Source organism: Pezoporus wallicus, unplaced genomic scaffold (assembly GCF_028554395.1).
Source record: "Pezoporus wallicus isolate ANWC-B61680 ecotype Strahan unplaced genomic scaffold, APGP_CSIRO_Pwel_v1 contig_2871, whole genome shotgun sequence".
In the NCBI taxonomy this organism is placed as follows: Eukaryota; Metazoa; Chordata; class Aves; order Psittaciformes; family Psittacidae; genus Pezoporus; species Pezoporus wallicus.
Window position 1 is genome coordinate 5,246,601 of NW_026640775.1, and position 22,780 is coordinate 5,269,380.

At 41.6% G+C, this 22,780-nt stretch overlaps 1 protein-coding gene across 7 annotated transcripts in view; it reads right to left on the reverse strand.

Moving 5' to 3' along the window:
* Positions 1-22,780, reverse strand: part of TBXAS1 (thromboxane A synthase 1) — a 239,217-nt gene that overhangs the window by 152,364 nt on the left and 64,073 nt on the right. For 6 of the 7 annotated variants that reach the window (XM_057420685.1, XM_057420693.1, XM_057420690.1 and 3 more), the window contains one exon: positions 19,089-19,182. In XM_057420685.1, coding sequence (XP_057276668.1) covers positions 19,089-19,182 — 94 coding nt within the window. Of the gene's footprint in view, positions 1-19,088; positions 19,183-22,780 lie in introns of those variants that run through there. The other variant, XM_057420692.1, reaches the window with a different exon arrangement.

Here is a 22,780-nt window from a genome sequence, read left to right on the forward strand (position 1 = left end):
CATTAACCAGGCTAATGGCTGACTCTAATAGACTGGTAACTGAAGAGTCGGCAGGAGGGAGGGGAAGCCAAGCAAGTAAATACACAATTGCAAGCCTGACCTCAATAGCATGCAAGACTTCCCAGTGCATGAAACACACAGTCCTCAGACTTTCTCACAACCCCCACCATATGTTTTTAACATTTGAGTCACGAGCACCAGCCCTGCATAAGTGGCATGGCTGGACAGAGCATCTGCCGCCCATTAACAGTCCCTCAGGCACCACTTCTGGCCCACTGCTATCAACCCAGCACCCTGCTTCACAGCAAGTACCTAAAGGAAAGAGGGTCAGAGTATGAAATGGGATACCTTCCCGAGGAAAGATAACGAACAGCGTAACGCATTTTCTAGGTGAGGGAACAGTGGAAGAGATACACAGACTTCAGTAACAGATTTGGTCTGGTGGCAGGTGAACAGTCAACACACCCAGAAGGATGAAGATCAGGGTAAAAATTGAGAGACAGCAAACGTGCAAGCTTAAGGGAAATGAGTATGGACTGAGTTGAAAGAAAATGTACAGGCATGAAAGGAGGAAACCCATAGACTTCTCAAGGGTCAGTTTTGGGACAGACCTTGTTCAATGTTTTGAGGACTGACTTTGGCATAAAAGCAGACTTTTGTGAAGTACATCCACGGTTCTGGGTTGAAAGACAGATTCTATCCTCAGCTGGCAGAGAGACTGAGACTGTCATATCAGAAGAACTGAATGACCTAAAGAACCTGAACAACTGTAACAGAGAAGAGTCTTTTGTTGAAAGCAAAGCTTCATGCCCTTAGAGGGATTATGTTAACTGCAAGAATTTCTCCAGTAGTAGATTATCATTTGGAAATAACAGTGAAGGAAAAACGTGGATGGTCACATCAACCACAGGATAATGATGAACAACAAGTATGATGGAAACTGCAAACGTATAATATCTGGGGTATGCTTTCTCTGGAATGCTGCATGCAAATCTGATAAACCACATTCCAAAGGAATGAATCAAAAATGGAATGAGTAGAGAAAAGGGTTCAAGGATTCTCAGGGAACAGAAGGCCTGTCTTACAAGTAATAAGTAGGAGAGTTCATTTTAGCAAACCAAAGGTCCATTTTAGCAGACCAAAGGGAGGAGGCATGCCTGCTGTCTATAAATGTGCTGGAAGTAATCATCAGGGAGGGAAAAATGCCTATTTAATATAAAGACCTACATTACAAAAAGATCAAATTAATATAAAATGGCCAAGGACAAATGTTGCTAGCAATCAGATGAAAGTTCTTGACTATCAAAATACTAAGATTTTAGGACAGACCCACAGTCAGAATAGTGGGGGTAAGAACCTCAAGGCAGGTTTTGAGGCACAGTGGGTAAGATGTGGATACTTAGGAAAGGTGGAGTGTAGGATGAATAATCCAGTTTATCTATACCAGCTCCTCAAGGCGATACGCAGCCACTTCCAGAATAAGAAAGGCTCTTATGGAAAATATTTACTGCACTTTCATATCTGCGCACTGTACTCACACTTCTAGTTGATTCACCTTAACTTTCCAAAGCATTCCCATATAGATACAGCCTCACACATTAATTTGGCACACTGCAATGGGATTCTCTCTTTTTGTCTTTCTCTTTTCAATCTCATTTCACTTTACAAACTTAATTTCCACAACATCTTTGGGATGGCAAGTACCCATTTGTCACAGGTAGGGAGTTGGAAGTACACAAAACTGGAGAAAGGCATGAGGAAAACAACCCTACATACATGGTTAAAACTAAAATGCTTTAAATAAAGGGAGGTTTCTTCCTCACCCAACTGTTAGCTTAAGATTCGATTACTTTTATCATAATATGCATAGCTACAAATGTAATTAGTCATAAAATTATCCAGACCCTCAAATTATTCCAGCTGCTGTATTCGACTCCCTGATTCTTGCAATGATGAATTCTCCAGACTGATTACGCTTGCTAAAATAATGTTTCTTTTTATCTATTTGGAAGTTGCCTGCCGTTAGCTTAGACCTTGTTTATATCTGCTGTAGAGCTATAATTGCAACCTTACTATTTTTATTAGGACTATTGTCTAGATAACACTTAAACCTGCTAGGCCCTTATTTTATTTAACAGTAAATGTCACAGAAGATACCTATTCAGGCTTCCAGGATCCTTTATCAAAAACAGAAAACATGTCATTATGAAGACATGTACAAAGAGAAATACAATTTGTGCAGTGTGTGTTCATGAAAGGCTCCATGTGAGGTCTTACAGACTCACTGCAGTTTCTGATCCTGTGATAAACATATTTATGATAAGTCAAGAAACTAAACAAAAGAGAAAGGAATGATAGATTTTATTTTATTTTTTACTCTAGTACGTAATTTCCACTAAATATCTTCTAAGTCATCTTCTTTCCAAACTGACTGTAATTCTCTCCTACACAGTCTCTTATATATAATTCCACTCGATAGCTAACCATCTCTGTTGCCTTTCTTAATATTACTACATCCTCAAATTACAACAGGAAAACAGAGAATTACAGTGCTCTCTATAGGAGGGAATTCATTGTGCAATACAAGACCATTGCAGCGTGTATTTTCGCTGCGTGCTCAATGTCTCTCAGATGGATTAGCGTAAGCATTCAGCACATCTTACTAATGGTGAATGACTTTTATTAGTTTTCTTTGCTGGCCTCCCTTAAGGGAAGCAAAGCAGTATTTGCGTAACTTAAATGGAAACAACTTCTTGTAGGACAGACAGACACGCTAGTTCAATCTAAGGAAACAAATATTTCGGAAGAAATCTGACAACACATCACTTTTAAGGGGCAACAAATTGGCATTTGGAGAAATAAAAGTTGACTCCTTTCCCAAGAAAGGGAGACAAGGACACTTTTTCTCCAAGGACCTTCTCCACTTTTGAAGAGTGTCTTCTTAAACACATTAACAGCAGATTCCTTCAGGTTATGAAAAAGTAATTTTTGAGAATAAAATATATTAACCAAGCCTATTGTGCAACCGTCTCTCCTAAATGCCATAGAATGCAAACAGGCATTGAAATAAGTACTGGAAAAATACCATGACTACATGTATATCTTGTATCTTCACCTACTGAATTAGGATGACAGCATTTAAAGGTTCTTTTCTGATGCAAACTCTGGGCTACCTCATATTGCTTTAGCCCACTGATGCCTAAATGGATACAACTTAGACAGGTGGGTTTCAAGACAACCTGAGCTTTAGGAAGCAACATTACTCATTCAGTGGGTTATAATACCTTGGTCTCCTCAGAGACCTTTTGCTTCTATAGTGCTAGGAGGTCTTTACCATTGTTTAGGAACTGATTATCGAATCACTTAATTATCTGTGACCACTGAGTTTGAAACTACGAAACATCCACCTGAAAGAACTATCTATTATCACAAAATTCCATCTGTGTTCAGCTCTCAAACTTTAATCTTTTATTGTGATGACACTGAGACACAAATTGGTGCCCAAATCAAAGCACTACACTGCACACAGAGTACTCCGTCGAAAGAGCATTACATGTGACAGACATTAGTCATGCCACTTAGAGCATTAGTGAAAGATACTAGGACTATTTCTGTATTTTAACATAGCTGGACAAGCCCGGCTTCCTCTTGTCTAATTCCCACCTTGTATGGATACAGGCTCTCAAGCATGAAAGAAGAAAAATGCCCCTATAGATTGTGCTGGCCTCTGATGCAGAACAGAGCATACCGCTATCTGTAGCATGGACAGGCCAGGCATAGGCATGACAGGTCCCTTTTTACTACCATCTATCACATGGCACCTCTGTAAAAGCTACAAGGTTAAGGACAGACAAGTCAGCTTGACACACACAAACCTTGAAGTGTGCCCATACATTCACCAGGGCACAAGGGGGCACGTGCCTTTTGAGCTACGAGCATCTTCACCCTAGCCATGTGAACAAATACACAGTGTTCATCCTGCTCCCAGACCAACAGCCCAACAGGTAGAACAGACCTACCACTATGGAAATAAATGTGCTGTAAGATCCTGTGCAAAACAGAATAGTCTCATGCCTTTGGGAATAAGACAAGCTGCAGCCGCCAACAGCCATGTCACACCAGGCAGTTGAGTCTTCACCTATTTTACAACAGTTATTCCAACAAAATATTTTTGTTTTCATAAGGTTACTTGCTCTCTGAGTTCTGCCCTGAAGCCAAATACTGTTTAAGAGTCAAGCCACCCATGTGGTAGGTGCTAGGATACAAGCATGAAAATCAGACACACTAGAAAGCTGTATCAGACCTCCCTGGAACAAGGGATTAGGAAGAGACAGACAGAAACACACAGTGTCAACCCCTGTGTGGGCTGGAGAGAGGATTGCAGAGAATAGTAGGAACTGAGATAGCACAAGGAAACTAAACAGGCAGCTGCAGTGTAATGAGCATTTGGGACAGCTCTAGGGATCAGCAAGGCCAGTGGTCAGTACCTTGGGCAAGCACGGGCAGTGCCAAGCAGAAGCACAGTCACAGCTTCAACTGTGACAATTCCATAGACAGAAGAGCTTAGGTTTGGAGGTGGGGATTGAATTGGCTCATGCCAGGCATTCTTTTCTGTTTCTAGATCATCACCTGGGACTGGATTGTGCAGCAGCATCAGAAGCAGCACCTTGTCAATCCATCTAGGCTTTCTTTGTTGTTTTTAAATGAATGATGCTATGCACCTGCAAATACCAGATACTTTTCAGAGTAACAGATGCATTTAGCTGCCTTTTCATAACGGCATTCATCTGCACCCAGAAAAGGAGAGAGGGGCTTGGCGCTCTCATTCAATACAACAGCTATGCATAACTAGATGCTCTGGCACAAGACACAAAGTCAAGAGCAACCACTGCTCCTCCATCTCCCTGCTGAATTAGCCACATTCCTAGGAGATTGGGACACTGGCAGAAAGTAACCACTGCCTGGGACAGAAAACAACTCTTCCATCACACCCTCCCCATAAAGCAACAACATGGAGGGACTGTCAAGGAAAATGATGGCAGGGGACAACAGCACAACCAAGCTCCTTACGAAGACATCTCAAACAGAAAACTATTAGCACTTGCACTGAGTACAGTGCATATGGTACCAAAGTGCCACCCCATACAGAGTCTGAGTTTGCACATTCCTGGCTCCAAGACGATCGCGTATTGTATTCTCCTGAGGATCCTCAAAGAGAAAAGGACCTCTGTCTAGTAAATGGCAAGAACTGAAATGATGGGCCATATGAAGGACAAATCCTGTCCAGAAGTATGAATCAAAATAATATGACGAACCATTAAGGAATGGCCATCAGAGAATATGCGGCCACTCGTGCCCTGGGAAGTAAAGGGACATCTCACCCTACCACTGGGGTTAGTAGAGGGTGCCCTAGGAAAGCCATAGGGAATCCCTTGCCAGTGCAAGATCTGACAGTGGCCTAGTCTCTGCCAGCTGACCTCTAAACCCAGCCCTTGCACAACAGGTACATCAAGAAATAGTGGCATGACCAAAGTGAATGGATTCCTGACCCACTGCCAGGTCCCAGAGGGCCTTCACAGAGATGGGACATTTCAGGGGCTACTTAAACTTCAGGGATTAAACTGGGTGGAGTTTTTCTGACCACTCTAAGAAATTGGCCTCTCCATCATGTATTTGGGTCAATACCTCTTTTTAATTCAAAAATCAAAACTACAGGGTTGATCTAGAAGTAAAAATAAAAGCAAGACCCAGATGAAGAGCATATATATCTATTCCTCTGACTTGCCTGCTAAAATTTCAAGCTAAAAATGTTATACACACACCCCCCTACTTATATGTAAGAATATATATATTTATTCATAACAACCTCATGTTATTTATATTACAATTCAGGATGCATAAGATAATCAAGTCCTCCAAAATACAGGGAAATAGCTCCTGTGGAACAGGTCATTTCTAGAGAGTGACAGATGAAATTCAATTAAAGGAACAGCTTTGAAACACTGCCTTTAGAGCAGAGTTCCTCTCTCCTGAAAATCCTTAATATAGTAGCTGGACATTTAGCTCTGTTACATGCCAAAGCCTTTGTGCCTTGCAAGGAAAGATTCAGAAAAGGAAATGTTAATGACCTCTTTTTATGGTAGCCAGTTGATGAAGGAGGTGGGAGAAAACAAACCACATAGAAAAGAATTGCCAATTTGTGGTCTTGACCATTTAAAAGTGGATCCCAAAATAGTCTGCTAAACTGCTTCACCCTGGGCAAAATTATCCATGAATACATATGCATGCACACAAAAACATCTCTTGACGCAGTGCTGATGGTGACTGCAATCAAGGAAGAAGCGCTATTGCATTCCACGTTGTGAAAAGACCACAATGCAGTAATTATTCTGAAAGGTTTTCACAAAGCACAATTATTAAGCTAACATTATCCTATTATTGTTTGTTGCTATGGAGATAATATAATCAATATATTTTCTGGATCAATTTTTTTAATACTACTAGCACACTGCACAATATAGCAAGGTTTAACTCAATGCATTAACTGATTTTAGTTTATGATTGGCAAAGTCTTGAGGCAATAGACTGCAATCCATCTCATGCCTATTATTCTATCAAGACACTTAATGTCAAAATCTCTGCTGCAAAAGCAAGTTTTCCGTGTTGAAAATGAGAAAAAGGACAACAAATTTCTCTGAAGAGAGGCAATCTTTTAAGCATGAATTTAACACTTATTCTTATTTTCCCTAAGCCAAACAAAAATTACCAGACTGACAACAGAAGCAGTAGAAAAGCAAGTTGTGTTTGAACTCCTGACTTAAGATGCTTATTTATTCCAGTGGGGATGTTTTGATGCATTATTCTCCTCCATGTAGTATAAACTTTTCCTGAAGCAACAGGAGGATCCAAGAGAATGGCAGCAATTGCAGCACTGCACCGGAGCCCATTGGATGCAAATGCAGTTCCCAGCCATGCCACCACCCCTTCCTGTGCAAACTTGGATGAGGGCATCACTACCTGCTTCTGTGCCCAGCAAAAATAGCAGGCATTCAGCTACTGCTCCCAACAGGTGGTGAAGCAAAACAGAGCTACATCCCTTAGTTTCCTTGCCCATAAAACTGCAAGAACGTTTCCTTTCTTTCAGGTCTGCCTCTGCAGACGATAAGCTTTTAGCAAATCAAGCGACTGCTCCTATGTTAGAACAGTGATAAGTCTGCATAGACTTGACACTCAGATTTTTGCAAGACAGTAATATATTAAGAGGCTTCAGTTATGATACTGTTATTTCAGCCTGTTACCTCTCTCCAGAAAGAGATTGGGCTCATCATCGTGCAAGATCTCAAAGCCTTGTAACATATTTGCTATAATTGTCCATAGAAGGATTTTAACAGATTTTCTCCTCCCATATGGCTATGCTGTGGTAAACTGCCTTCATCTCGGGCCCAGAGGTGACGATATTTTTGCCAGCATGGTTTACACTCAGGCCAAAATTTACAAGTGCAGCATGCTAAACTGCATAACTAAATAAAGGAAAAAAAAGAAAAAGAGTTAGAGCCACATTTGAAAGTAACAATGTCTGTTAACTTCTGTGAGAATTATATGATTACGTTTCAGATGCCCCTGTGCAGCTTTAGCTGCCTTGGATTAAACACAAGCGTATAAGCATTTTGGCCAAAGGGTGTACAACTGCTTGCATAAAACAAAGTTATTAATCACAGTAATCACTGTAATTCCACTTTCTCTCTTCCCTGAAGGCACCCAATTGGGTGGTCTTGTCTTTCTACGTGAAGTGGGCTGGGGCCCAGTAATGTAACTTTTGGACTGGTTGGAGGGGATCCACCGGGAATGATCATTCACAGATTACATATGTTGCCTATGCAACACATCTGGCCGTTCTGGCCCAGCATATAAGTAATAGAGTTAGGAATGCACATTCAAAACCCACCCCCTGTGTAAGACTGCTGTGCTGCCACTAACCTGAGCAAAGCTAGGGCTAGTTTATAAGTCATCTCTGTCTGCTCTGCATGCCATGAGATCATTCTCTTCCATCACGTTTCTTAACGATGCCACTTTTATCAGGTTGGGTCTGAATTGCTATGTGGTCATGTGCCACAGGGTATTAGATAATCATATACATAGGGTTGCTTCACACCTTGTTTACCTTTATATTATTTTATAAAGGATCTTTCTGCTGGATAGGACTTAGACAACTAGGTAGGATATTCAAACAGGCTACTGTCACATATGCAGCCTTAAAGGACACCATCTGCTAGTTCATCAGTGCAGCAAAGCATTGATTAATACACATCACTATTTCAAAGATGAAGAAAAACTTCATTCTATTTCAAACCACTGAGTGCATGCTGCCCACCACAATGCCCACATGCAATAGACCCAAAATCCTGCAAAAATAAAACTTCCTTTAGCTATGGTCATTCAGGTTATATTAACTTTGGTAACAAGAATGATGTAATTATACTCCTAAGCAACTGGCCTGAAGGACAGACAGAAGCACCTCTTGTAGACTGGTAAAACAAGACCTGATTTTATCACTTATTCATACCAAGTAGAGACCATCAGTGAGACCACCTTCATTTCAATATTAGAGGACTAAGATCCTACTTAACACAAATAATCAGTGTCCTGCTCCACTTTGCTCAGTTACATTCTGTAATTGCTGTGTATATTTTTCTAGCCAAAGATTATATTTTTTTTTATTAATCAAGTCATTAAACTAAAAATAAATAATTATCATGACTCCACAACGCAGAGATAGAACTTTGCTGCTGGAGGTTGAGCTCACACATGCAGCAGTGAGAGGCATGGCACAGAAGTGTGTGTCAAGGGGGAATCCTGTCCCTGCACAACAGAACTATTCCTGGAGCTCATCTTTTCCAGCCTGTCCCTGGCTATTACACTGAGCCAGGATGCTACACAAAGGTATGGGAGTCCTACAGCCCTACCTTCCTGACTTTTCCTCACAACAGCCTTAGTGAGAACAGAGAAAGAACAGTCCTTATCTAGGTTATACCACAGTGCAAAAGGCTCTCACAAACCTCTTTCTCTAATCCCACCACAGCTAGATATAACTTAACCTGAACTGCTCTGCCCATAATTATGCGAAAAGGTGGCTTCAAGATAGGAGGTTGGAGGGGAAGCCAGCACCGCACGTTGCAGAGCTTCCTTTGCCGGCTGCGCCGCAGCGCTGTGCTCCAGGAGATGGGAGCTGTTCAAATGTTTTGACAGAACATGCCGATTCCTCGGGAATGTTTTTATTCTAGTCGATGTGCCAATTCTGCACAGATTTCCAGTGGAAAGCAGACAGACAGTCTGGGTCTGCTGAAATAAAACGGCTTCACCCAAGAATAAGAAAGAGTTGCATCTTCAGACTGTTTTTACTTGATCTGTGATTGTATTTGTTCTAGTCAGTTTGTTGGATTGTTTTCAATTTTACCTGGAAACTCCATTTTCTAGAAGGCTCTAAAGATGGCTAAAACACGCCCAAACACATCAAAATACTGGAGAAAATTAAGCACAAGCAAAAGCCCCTGGAAGACTTTTGAGATGCAGGTCTGTAAGTAAACAGTGCACAGAGATAAACAGGGAAACCCAGAAATTAATGATGTCATAACTAGAACTGCTTAGTCTGGTTCTGCAAGAACCCAAACACCTCCATTTTTGTATTTGTGGTTGTCTTTCACAGGCTTTCTTTTTTTTTTTTTCCTTTTGCCTTAGGGAGGTTTTTATAGGGCTATTATAATTTGAGGTCTAGTCTTCTCATGGCAGGTCCTCCATCCAGGAAATGAAATAGCATTACAAAATGAAATCTCACATTTATGAGGTCTTTGAGATGGCTCCCTGGGGCACTGGGGGGGGGGGAAAGGTAGCGAAAAATATAAACACAAATATAACTATGAGATACTTGCCTGGCCCCTAATTCTGTCATGAACTATAATGAGACTCAGTATTAAAGTAGAGAACTCTGGTAAGGTCACCAACTGTAGCTTTATTCCCCAAAGCTCTCCCATTTCTCCCTTGTGTGTGATCAAGTGCCTTTTCAACCCCACCTTGGCTGCAAGGTGCTCCCGTCCAAGACCGTCCTCAGATGTGGAGCACAAATAAGGATTACTCGAACACCACCCTTCCTCCTCCTGTCTTGCCACACACTTTTCACATTATATGTTGCAGCATATTAACAGAGCAAAGTAGATGTGTTCTTTCCTTTACAAGCTATAACACTTGCAAAAAACATGTATTGATCACCAATTTCTTGTTAATACCTTTTTCTACTTCTTTTCTAGACTACTCTCTGGAGCCACAAGATGCTTTAACCTATATAGCGTTTATCACCTGCTGTTTCCTCTCAATATATAGGAATAAAAGCAAATAGAGGCAAAGCACTGAAAACTTAAAGGTTATCCATCCCCTTTTTCTGCCTGTCCAAAGTGGTACTTCCCTCCAATCCCTGTTCACGCCACGCAGCTTTTTTGCTTTGAGTGGAACACAATCACTGTGTTTAAAGTCCCACTCAACTTCCCAGAGAATATTAAAGCTCTTCATTATATATGATTTCTTACAACTCTTTCAGCCTAGTTTTCACTAATCCTACCTATTCTATTTCACAGAATCACAGAATAGTTTGGGTTGGAAGGGACATCATCAAGTAGATCAGGTTGCTCAGAACCACATCCAGCCTGGCCTTGAATGTCTCCAGGAATGAAGCATCTACCACATCTCTGGGCAACCTCTACCAGTATTTTACCACCCTCATTGTAAAAAACGTTCTCAACTCCAGCCTGAATCTCCCCTCTTAGTTTGAAACCAATACCCCATGTCCTATTGCAACAGGCCCTGCTAAAAAGTCTCCCCCTATCTGTCTTATAATCCCTTTTTAAGATTTGAAAGGTTGCAATAAGGTCTCCCCAGAATCTTCTCTTCTAGGGGGTGAGCAAACCCAACTCTCTCGGCCTTTTGTCACAGGAGAGGTGCTCCAACCCTCTGATCATTTTCGTATTCCTTCTCTGGACTTGCTCCAACAGGTCTGTGCCTTTGCTGTTCTGACTCCAGAGCTGTATGCATTACTGCAGGTGGGGTCTCACCAGAGCAGGCAGGGAAAATCACCTTCCCCTCTCCTTTGGATGCAGCCCAAGATACAACTGACCTTCTGGGCTGCAAGGGCACACTGCCAGCTCATGTCCAACCTTTCATCCAGCAGTACCCCCAAGTCCTCCTCAGGGGTACTCTCAACCCTTAATCCATCAACCTGTATTGATACCACAGGTTGCCCCAACCCAGGTGAAGGATCTTGCATTTAGCCCTGTTGTGTGCCCTGTCTGGGAGGGGAGGAAGGAGGGAGAACCCAGAGGGCCATACATCTAGATAAAGCTACCAGATGATACCACTCAAGGTGCACCTTAAGCAGCCAGAAGACAGCACATAATGAATACCATGGTTTTAATGGCACATGTTTGAACAGACAGTTCTCCAAAGCTTTCTATTACTTGTTTTAATATAAAGCCTTGCAGTAAAACCGAGCCCATCTAGCTGCAGTGGATCAGACCTACAGCAGCTGTACCTTCCTACTCTCAGAAAGGGTGGGGGAAACTATCTTGCTTGCTGTACAGAAGGCCAGCTTCTTATTTGAAGAGACATGTCATGCTGTAAACATTTCTAGCGGAGCTTGGGTTATCAGCACTTGTAAGAAAACCCTAATGAAAATAAATTGTTATGTATTTACCCATATGCTGAGGAGCATATGGCTAATGCATTTAGACACTGCTAATGAAGTTAAGACTCAGCTAAATTTGTTGGCTCATGGATAACAACTGTTCTCAACAACCAATCTGAGCCCACTACAATTTTAGCATTGCAACTGATACCTGGCTACTATACGTACTGATCCTGCCGACATGGAAAAACTGTTTTCTGAATACGGATTTCTCCTCATTGCACTAAGAAGGTGAGCAGCATATACCATCACTAAACTCCAGGTTTACAGGTCACATAAGCAAGTTACAACTTACTTAAAACAACAGAGATTGTTCTTATTCACTGCAGCCCCGAGTGTATTACTTTATTTTTTTAATTTCAAGGACTAGAAGACTTTATTTAGTCCAATCCCATTCTTTCCAGGCCAGTGCCACACTGATGTCTTCTGTTCAGTTTTGGTTGTAGTCACAACCACACCTAAGAAATATTCCTGCATTTTTAAGTCCACATGTAGAAGGCCATTAAGTTTGCTACAACAGTTACAGGAGTCCTCCTGTTCAATCATATCACTACTGCCCTGTTCTTCAAGGTGAAAGTCCCTACCTCCTGTGTGAATCCTACTCCTTGCGCATGATCACAGAGATCCTGGAGTCCAAGGTAAATTCCATTTTAAGTGATTACATTGGGTTTATTTGTAGGCTGCTACCATTGCAACTATACATTATCTTCATTCTCTTAACCCAACTACTGTGTAGCATGGCTTTTAACTGTTGCTACATGTCATGCCAGAGCTGGCTTTAATTTAGCAGTACACACTGCTTAAAGAGCAGGCTACATAGCAAACTCCAGAGTTACGTGATGAACATGCAAATGTACTCGCCAAAAGACGCAGCACATGGCAAACTTCCCCTACACCATTCTCATGAGCCAGGTGTCATTTAAATGACGCAGACCTCTTCTCTGATGGATCTTGGGTAGTTGTTTGTCAGCTGTCACCAAAAACCCCTCACAGGGCAATGGTTTTTGTGAAAGATGAAATGGAACAGCAGAGAAGTGTCTTGCAGTGCTACTACACTGAGAACCCACTTTACTCAGACACCTTCATTTATAAACCACTGTTCAGACCTGGTGCTGATTCACAGCCCCACTTTCTCTGTGAACATTGCCAAATCATTTAGTCTCCCTCCAGCCTTCAAGCAGCCCTGCCTGTTAAAGACAGCAGTGATATCAGCCTCCCCAAATCTACCACAGAAAATCCCCAGAGAAGTTGCTGAAAGTGTTTCACCATAACCTGATGGAAAGACCCATGTCATTTTGCAGGTGGGTAAAAAGCAGGTGGAGCAAGAGATTTGCTTACCCAGACAATAAGAAAGCTTTGTCCCAGTCAGAGTTGCCCAAGATCACACTGGGTGTCTGGGGAACGCCAGCAGCATGATCAGAGAATCTCTCTTCTCACTCACTGTGCTGCCATGGGGAACCATCATCCCTTTTCCACCTAATGGGCGAGCCCTTCACAATCATCTAGCAATTGCCTCTTCACCTCATGTGTGTTTAATGAGGCAAGTATAAAGTATGCCAAAAGGAACTACCAAAACACAGCATAAAAAGAAAAAAATATCAAAAACATGATATTGCTCATTAATGAGTTCCACATTTCCTTCTAGGGGCAACTGCTGAGGTCTACAGGAAACACTCACCCAGCTCCGCACAGCAAATAGATGTGGGAGCTGCTCTAAGAAGCTATACAGTCCGCAGCCATTCCTTGGAATAAGAAAGTGACCTGCTCCCTCTAAATTAAAACAGTATATCTCAGAAGAGCAAAAGCACCTGTCATGACCACTACCACCTTCACCATTTGGGTCACCATTATTCACCAGCAAAGCAGCAATGATTCACCCCTATTTTTTTCCTTCACGTAAATACTGCCAATCTCTTTGTGTATCCTAATACTGTCTCTCCAGCTTCCATAAACATTAAAGTTGACATGACATTTAGGGACACCTAGCAAACAGCTATCGGAAACATCGAGTGCAAAAAAGCTGAGGACATCACACCTCTACAGAAAGAGTTTCTGAGGCATTTTCACTGCTCCCCTAGAGGCAGGCTCACCCTGCTGAGAACTCAGGGAGAAGCTGGGGTGAGCCACAGCACAGCTCCACCAGATGCTCTTCTGAGAAACCAGAGGCCCAGCTCTTACCCAAGGGTGCAAACAGCATTTATTCAAGTGGCAGACAGGTAACTGCGATGTCTTCATTTTCCTGCATTAGGTTCCCACAAACAGGCACTGCACTGACTTTGTCAGGGTACCTGACAACACTAACATCTGATCAAAGCAGGTAGCAGAGACTACCAGTTGAAACTAGGAATTCACATGTATTTGAAGGGGAGACAGACTGGCTTTATAGACATATGAATATACACATAAAATCACATCTAACCCCAGGTTTTCTGTCACACTGCAGACTATGAGATTACTAGGTTTAGATCTGCACCACATGTATCCATGCCACATGAAATACATGGATTCACAGGCCTCCCAATCAAGGTGCATGTGAGGGGTGTTTCCAGGACACAAGAGAAGACACTGAGTACCCCGTGAGGTCTATTTGGGCAGTGAGCAGCCCATGGCAGATGCACACAGTCGACTGTGCAAGATAAAACCAGATTATTTGGTGATGCCACTGCCACCCCTTCTGGTTCCCCACAGACAGCTATCAATTTGCAAAATACATGCTCCCTATTCCTGTCTTGGTTATCTGCGTGAAGCAACACCAAAGCATAGCAGGCTTTCACTGTTAGTGTAAGCCATATTATTCTTATAATTAAATCCAGGTCCACAGCTTATCTCACAGCTCCTCTTTTTCCCTTCCCCCCCCCCCCCCCCCCATTTGCCTCTCTCCAACCTTGTTTGGATTTACATGCTGTGTCATTAAATTCCAGAAGAGTAAATGCTGCAGCCACTCTCTCTAAGCACTGACACGCTTCTTTCTAGGCTGAAAATTAGACAAGAGGTTAATTTCATTCCTGCAAGGACCCTGCTTTTTATTTTTCTTTATGTACAACCCAAAGGATGCTTTTGGCAGATGCTTAGGAAAAAGATAAAAAGATCATGTTTGCCCTCTGCTTCCTCCCTGCACTCCCCCTTTCTCTGCACCCACCCATCAGCCATAAAACAACACAGCCCAGCCAGATCTCAAACTGAAAGCAAGACAAAGCACCCACACAGCCCCCATTTCCATTCAGCAGAAATGGGCCACTCTGGGGCAGCCCAGGATCTACAAGTAGGCCAGACAGAAATAAACAGAGTAAACAAAGAGTATCCTGTCCAAGCAGAGAGGGGCTAAAGAGAGTGATGTCTTTCATTAAAATGCAAGGCAGGAATACAAGCGCACAGCCAGTCAAAACCTTCACTGGAGCTTGCTATGAGTAACAGGAGGAAAGCAACACACGATCATGCCATTATAAGAACCCAAAGCACATTGCCCAACAGTACACAGGGCAAAGTTGCATATCCTGCCTACCAAGAATCAAAAGAAGCAGTCAACCACACACCTACCACCACCCCAAACATCATGAAGAGACATCAGCCTCAAGGCTGCAGGGGCACAGCGCTGCTCCCCGAGAGGCTGAGTAGGGAGCAGTGCACAGAGGTACAGTACCAGGAGACCAGAGCCATGCAAATGTCAGAGCCAATGACATTTAAATGCAGCTTGGCTGCCTTTTTAGAAAGGGGATGGGAAAGGGGGAGAAAAAGCACAGCACAGCCATAGCAACAGGTCAAGTGTTTGCTGTGGTTCTTCAGACAGAAGGGTAGTGCAGTGCATGTGGCTTCTTGGTTTTCAGAGCATCTGTCACGTAATAAAACCATTAGCCTGGGAATTAATAGGAGAGTTTTGTTTAGCATTCCTGCAAGCTGCTGCTCCAAAGCCCATGCAGACTCATATGTGAAAGTCCATGCTGCGTATACCCTTGTGCGTCCCATTACACAGCTATTACAGACAAACCTCATGTTTTTCCACAGGCTGGTAGGAAAAATGCAGAACGTGGAGAGGTGGGGGAACAGTTGGGAGTTCCTAGCAAAGCAGTGGTCTGCCTGCTGCAAGTCTGCTCAGTTATTGAGAAAACTGAACATGCTGGTTTTTTAAACAATCTAATCATATTTACTGTTACATCAGACTTACCCACCACAAATTGTTCTCACGCAAGGGAAGAATTTTTAATCTAATATCTTGGACTCTGATAATTTCCCAGCTGCAGAATTGCAATAATTTCCTATCTTCTCTTTTTTGAGATAAGTTGATTAACTTGGATATGTTCTAGTTTCAGGGTGTGATTATCTCCCTTTATTGTGCTTGAGAGAGGAGGGGTGACTTACAGTAAAATAACTTTGTTTTCCCCAAATCAGCTTTTAAAGTCTGCTCCTCTGTGATAGAGATAGGTGTTTCCTGTTGCATTTCCTTTAGTCCCTTAACTTTCAGCACTTCCTTTTCCTCTCTCACAGACACTGTATTAACAGCAACTCTTATTTCACTCAAATAAAATGCACTGCTTGAGAAATCACCAAAATAACTCTTTCAAAGTAATCCCATGAAGAAAACATTTTCTTGTTTAAAATAAATTTGAAGGCTTATGAAAAAGCCCACAACCTAGCACTATTGGTCAAATCCTGCTGGCATTGTTCATTTATTTTCAGGCACACTTACAGAAGAATAATAGCCAAAAAAAGAATGATGCTCTATTCACACAGTGGAGCAAAACAGGAACCTCTGTTCACTTCAGTAGAACTGACCTACACTCAAGTCAGGGAAAAGACATTTAAAACCTTGAATTTATGCCATTTAAACTGAAAAATACCATTTACTCCCACAATTTTTAGGAGCTTTCAGTATTTAATATTTTTTTCTTAAATCCCAGGTCCTAGATTTTCTTGATTATGTCAGAGGGAGCTGTGTGTGTGAGTCCTTGTTGTTCCCCCCTCCCCCATCTTCCCCCCTTTTTCTTTTTTCATTAAGTTTCTAGCAATCATATCCTAGAAGGAAAACTAGAAACCATGAGAAGAGGACACTTTTTGGACCAGAAGACTGTATTTGTTAAGATGTCTCAATTTCCCTTTTTCTTCTAGATCCCTCTGTTGTCCAGGGCTTTTCAACCCAAGTTGATTTGCAGTCCAAGTTTGACACTGGAAGAGTATGAATGACACATAGGCAGATTCCCATACGGCACATATCAATTCACTCCTAAGTCGCCATTCATGAATTCCTCCAAAATAAATGTTCATGGGTTGAAAACTGCTAGTCTGATGATGTAGTGGGAGTGTAGCTCCTGTGTTTTCCTTTCACAACACTGGCAATACCAAGAAGGAGCTGGCCTACTTAAAAGAGAGACTCTCTAAAAAGCCAGTTCAGTGAGAAGACATGGTTGCATAAACATGCAAGTGCAAGAACTTTTTAACATTGTAGATGTAGCAACAGAACAAATCGACATTTTGCTACTTCCTATTAACAAAAAAAAAAAAGAAGTCACCTCAGCCCCCAACAAATCACTGCTCACGCACAGCTGTGCCCCTCACAGCTAAGCCTCTAAAACCATCCTCACTCCTAGGATGGGCAATCTCCGGTTCTACCCTGCAGGGGAAGGGAAGGTGGAAGCTGTTCTCTGACTGCAGTGAGAGCACTCCTGTCCCTGAAAACACTCTCATAGAGAACAGCCTGCAGTATAAAAGCAGCTTTCCTATTACCAACACGTTGCTATGGGCACTATTTCTAGGAAAGCAGCCACAGGAGCAGATCCAGAAAACACGCAAAATATACGAGGGAAGAAAGAAAAATTACAAAGAGCCTGGACTCATCCCTGCCCATTCCTACTGGTAACCATAGGACTATAGGGAAAATGGATAGTGAAATCCAAGGACATACAGCCTTGTGAGGCTTGTGGTTTTGCATCACTCAAAAAGGGTATTTCAAAACCCTGCATGGAATTAATATTTCTTGGTAATCCAAGATATAATTTATCAGCTACCTTTAACTAATTTTTTGCTAAAAGTAACTAGGATTAAGTTTAACTTTTCTTTATTAGCCAGCATTAAGTGGACTTAATGAATGCAATTCTGGTAACAAAATTTGCTTAACACATCATAGGTAACAGTTTGCAAAAACTTTCCACTTGTCTGCTGATACAGGGCAAGCCTATCTACAGCATGTCATAGTCTCTAGGCATTTTTTTCTTACAGCGCTAGTAGGTGACTAACGATAACTGGATTTTGTGACCAAAGAACTACAGAACAAGTAGCTTCATGCCATCCAGCTGAACTGAAACCAGAAGAGGGAGGATGAACTGGTCTGTATTCCACACCACCACCATCCCCAGTACGTTAAAGTCACTCTGTCAACTCCAGTTCACATTAATCAAGAGCAGATCAAGTCTATCTTTCATGCTATTTTCTAAATGAAATCAGATGTACATGTAAAACTGGTATTTAAATGGGTTTTACCTAACAATGAGTCAGATTATTTGACAGTGCAATCACTATGAAGACTAAGGTAAGAGGCACTATATTGTCATTAATAATTCAAATCTCAGCATGGATATTGATGACCATGCACTTAAAAGAGGAAACTGGGCAGCAGCTAGAGTTAGCCCAGATTTCCTGAAAAGTTGTTGGACTGCAGCAGAGACACACTACAGATATTTTTCTGTAAGATTCAACCAGAGAAATGGCAGGTCCTCGTTATTAAGAGGATTTGGACTAAATTCTCAGAAGCATTAATAAAATTGAGCAAGGAACAAACCACAGCATTAGCAGACTAATGAAATGGCATGGGTGAGAAAAATAAGGGAATGAAATCTGAAGGCAGAATTCCAACACTTCCCCTTCTTTCCTCTTCCAAGTCCCAGTATGTGGGGCACAGAGCAACAGAATTCAGTGGTACCTAATGCCAGTTACTGCTCAGGAGCAAGTAACTTCACAAGCTTTGGAATAAATGTGTACAATCAGCAAAAGCACAAACAAACAGAAAGGTCATAGGAGCCAAAACTACTCAGAACAAACCAGTTTGGGCTAGTTAATATAATCTGCTCTACTCATATACCTAAATTTGCTTCACTGAGGGCATGAACTTTCTTGGAAAAGCTCAAGTAATTAACTGCAGGAGCTTACGCCTCTTTTTTTTTTTTCCACTCAGTTTATTTTACCCTGAAATTATTGCTGCTTGCACTCAACGGCTTCTATCAACTGACACAAAAAGCTGAGTTTTGCTTGTTCTTTCTAAAGGGAGATGCTTGAAGAGATGGTACCATTGAAGTGTACCATTTCAATTCTTCCTACCTCCTGTCCACTCATCCCATCACATCGGCTAGATACAAAGAAAACTATATCTTACCTCACGGAAAAAGAGCAGGTTACCAATGAAAGGAAGAGTTGGAGGATGTCGAATCCCTACTTTGCTTAGTTTGGAGAATGCAGATGTGGAGTACCTGGAAAAAATAAGGTAGTAAGTTAATTTTGGAACTTGTCCTGATAGGACTTACGACAGTAATTAGTTCAGATGACTTGCCTGGATTCAGAGAAAATGCTTTCTGTGTTGACCAAATAGACCTGCCAATGTGATGACAGTGCTCAGCAGCTCCACAGGTCACAGAAATGAACACATAACAATGGTGCCCCAGAAAGGGCAAACAAATGGACTCAAAAAGAAGGCCTGCCAATTGAGCAGTGGTAATAGAGAGCTGTTCCTGCTCCCACAGAGGGTCTTGTAAGTCAGAAGTGACTCTCCAAAGCTTCATGAGGCTACAAACAAGACCAAAACAGGCATTCGGGGTTTGACTAGTGTGGCACATCTGGGAGAGGAACAAGAAGGATCTTCAGACTATTGTTTTCTTATTTTTCCACCACTACTACTTATACAGATCACAGAAGAAGAATTCAAACTAGTCTCAGCTGTGCATGAGCCAAGACACTGTCAGTATGTTCAAGTCCAGCCTAGTATTTGGGCCAGATATGCTGATTAAGTGATTTTGCAGCTGCCAGTCAGCAAATTAAACAAGTATAAAAACTACAGGGAAACAAAACCCAGGCTGAAAAGCTTCATGCATCCCTTGCTTTGGATGAAACTGTGGCATGTTGACAGGGACAACTGAGAATAAATAAGTAAATAAAAAAAACCAAAACCAAAACAAAGTCTTTTTTTTTTTCTTTTTCCCTGCCCTCCCCCCTTCTTAATACAAACAATGGATTTATGTCAGTGGACTTCAATTAGTGAAACTTGACAGAGCAGGAGCTAACAGCAGCAGCTTTAATTAGCTAGACACAGTAATACTGAATACTATCACCAGGAAGATCAGGACAAAAGATCTCTAGGATTAATAAAAGGCTGTGTCTATATTAAGACCTTAGCTCAGAGCAATAATATAGTTTTAAAGCTCTCCCTCTGCACAGGGGTCTATGTCCAGAGCAGTTTTGGCACATGCAACTACACTTTTTTGACAGGAAACCAAACTTGAAGCTTTGTTCCAACCCTTCATCTCTTACCATGGCAGGTCTGAACTAATAAGCAGTCCTACAGCTTTGAACCGCAAGTGAAGCAAGACTGTTTAGTCCTGGGGAGCAGATTAAATCTAGTCCATAATAAAAACTGAACTGCATATAATGTAGTGGTCACAGTATCAACTGCTTTAGTCTATTGGGTCTGCAAGTCATCTGAATGACATAATAGAGAGACAGCAGAAGCAGGGCCCTCAGACCCTGATGGGCTCATTCCCTCTTAATCCTGGCCTTGTTGACCCTAAAGACTATGCTAACCCATCACTATGACTTTGACCTCTCCTCCTTGAGGTCCAATAATTGACACATTCCTCATTTGAAATGCCCTACATGCCACAGTAAGAATTATTCTGGTATAACTTAATGGGCAAACAGCACAGAGCTCTTGGGGGTCAGGGTGGAGAGGGGAGAGAAAAGAAAAGTTTATGTCAGAAAATGGGCCTTTCCTCCAGCAGGAGGGAAAGAACGGTATTGTGAAATTAAATATATAAAATTAAGAGAATTAAATCTCACATGACCAGCAAAGCAGAATGGGACTTAATACTTAAGTCACTAGCTTTTTGCAATTCTATTTCCCAAAGATTTCCTGCAGCACACTATCTACTCTCTTAACGGGAATCTGTGAAGAAATTTTAGAAAAATTGTAATCAGAAGACAGCAATTCGAATTTTTTTTAAATAGAAACTTTTTTTTTTAAGGAGCAGTACAAACCTCCACAAACACAAACCCTTTCAATAGAAATAATGTGTCTTCAGTCTATGCAAAGGCACTATTTCAGTATGCCAGAGTATCATGGAGTACAGGTACAGGGGTTGACATTTATTGCATGTTTTATACATACTATTGACTTTCTGGCTACTTTAATGCTTAAAAAAAAATAAATAAAAGAATGTGAGGTTTTTTGCATTGAAGAAGCAGATACTCTTGGGGAAAAAGTCTACACGGTACATTTTCTTTCCCAAAGAGAGAATTTTCTGCTGCTGTTTGAAATCTTCCTAAAGTGTCTTTGTGTCATAGCAGAGGCCTCATCTTCAGTGTGTAAACAGTGGAAAAAAATGAAAATCTCTCTCAATAGAAACCCATCAATTTTGTGGCATTTTATCCTGGATGTTTTCACTGTAAAATAACATGGTAGATCACAAAACACCAGGCTGGGCTACAGTTAACTGCTAATTTCACTATAGACTGGACACCCTGTAGACTCCTAGTCTTCATGTACTGCAAAGTGAAAATTGACTGCAACAGAGCCTTAAACTACACAAAAGTAAACAATCATAGATGTGATCAAATATTTAAAATGGAGCAAAACTAATGAGTACAGTGCACCCAGTTTCACAAGGCAACAAACACACAGACTCTGAGGACTATTTATGCTCAGATGAGCAGCTCATCTTTGTCAGCTTCTGAACATTACTGGCAGCTCCTCACAGCTGAGGATTAGCTTTCCCTTTTCCCCTCCTAATGTAGTTTTCCATGATGCATTTTGCTCACTTACCTTTTGAAAACCTACTTCAAATGTAAGGAAACACAAGTACTGCAGTCAAGTTTCACACTGAAATCTAGCAATGAAAGGGCAGGGCCAGAAGGAAAAAAAAAAAAAGAAACCTCATCAATGAACATATTAGCTCTACCCTATGATTTTACAGTATTTCTGTTATTCTTGAAATATCTGCAGTTTTGCAGAAAAGGAAACAGTATACAAGTTGTTAAAGACTGACTGGGCTGTATGCACAAAAAAGAGGGAAGATTTAAGACTGTACACAGGTAACCTTGACTTTGACCATTTCTAATGTAACAGCTTACTTTCTACAAACTTAAATATTAAAAGGTTGGGTTTTTTTATCCCTACCTCCAGAATACTTAGCTCATTCCTACCATTTTGGATGGGGAAGAGTGAGAAAGGAGTGGGTTAGGGGACTCTTTTAAAAATAAATAAAACTGTCCTGCATGACAAATAATGAACACCAGTAATACATGAATTTGACAGCTTCACAGCACAAACCTATGCCTTGTCAGCCAGAAGCAACCAAACTGGCCAGTTTCTGTGGTTCAGCTACTGGGCACACCTAGGACATACACTTGGCCTGTAACTCTCAGAGCTGTGAGCGAAGCGCACTGCGAAAACTGTGGCCAGGTTTTGTTGCTGTGAAGGGGACGTAAGCTATAAGCTGGAAGAGTGCAAACAGGCAAGGCTGCCTTGTAGGCAGGCACAAGACATTTGTCTGAAGAAGCCGTACATCTAAATGAAAGAGTTCCACACCTGCCTTATCACCAGCGGGAAGTCTTATTTCTCACTCTGACACTTAACATTTCTGTGCTGATTTACCACAAAAATTAATCTGATATCAGACAAACTCCTGCTGTTGCTGTGGGTGCACACTAAGTGTAGAAGACAAGCCAATGGGCTGAGTCAAATGCAAAATCTAGAAATAGAAGAGATAATGAGAGGCAACCAAGATGCCCAAAGATACGGAACAACTTCTGTACAAGGAATAAGCAAACTGGTTATAATCTTAATCCTGGAAAAAGAAG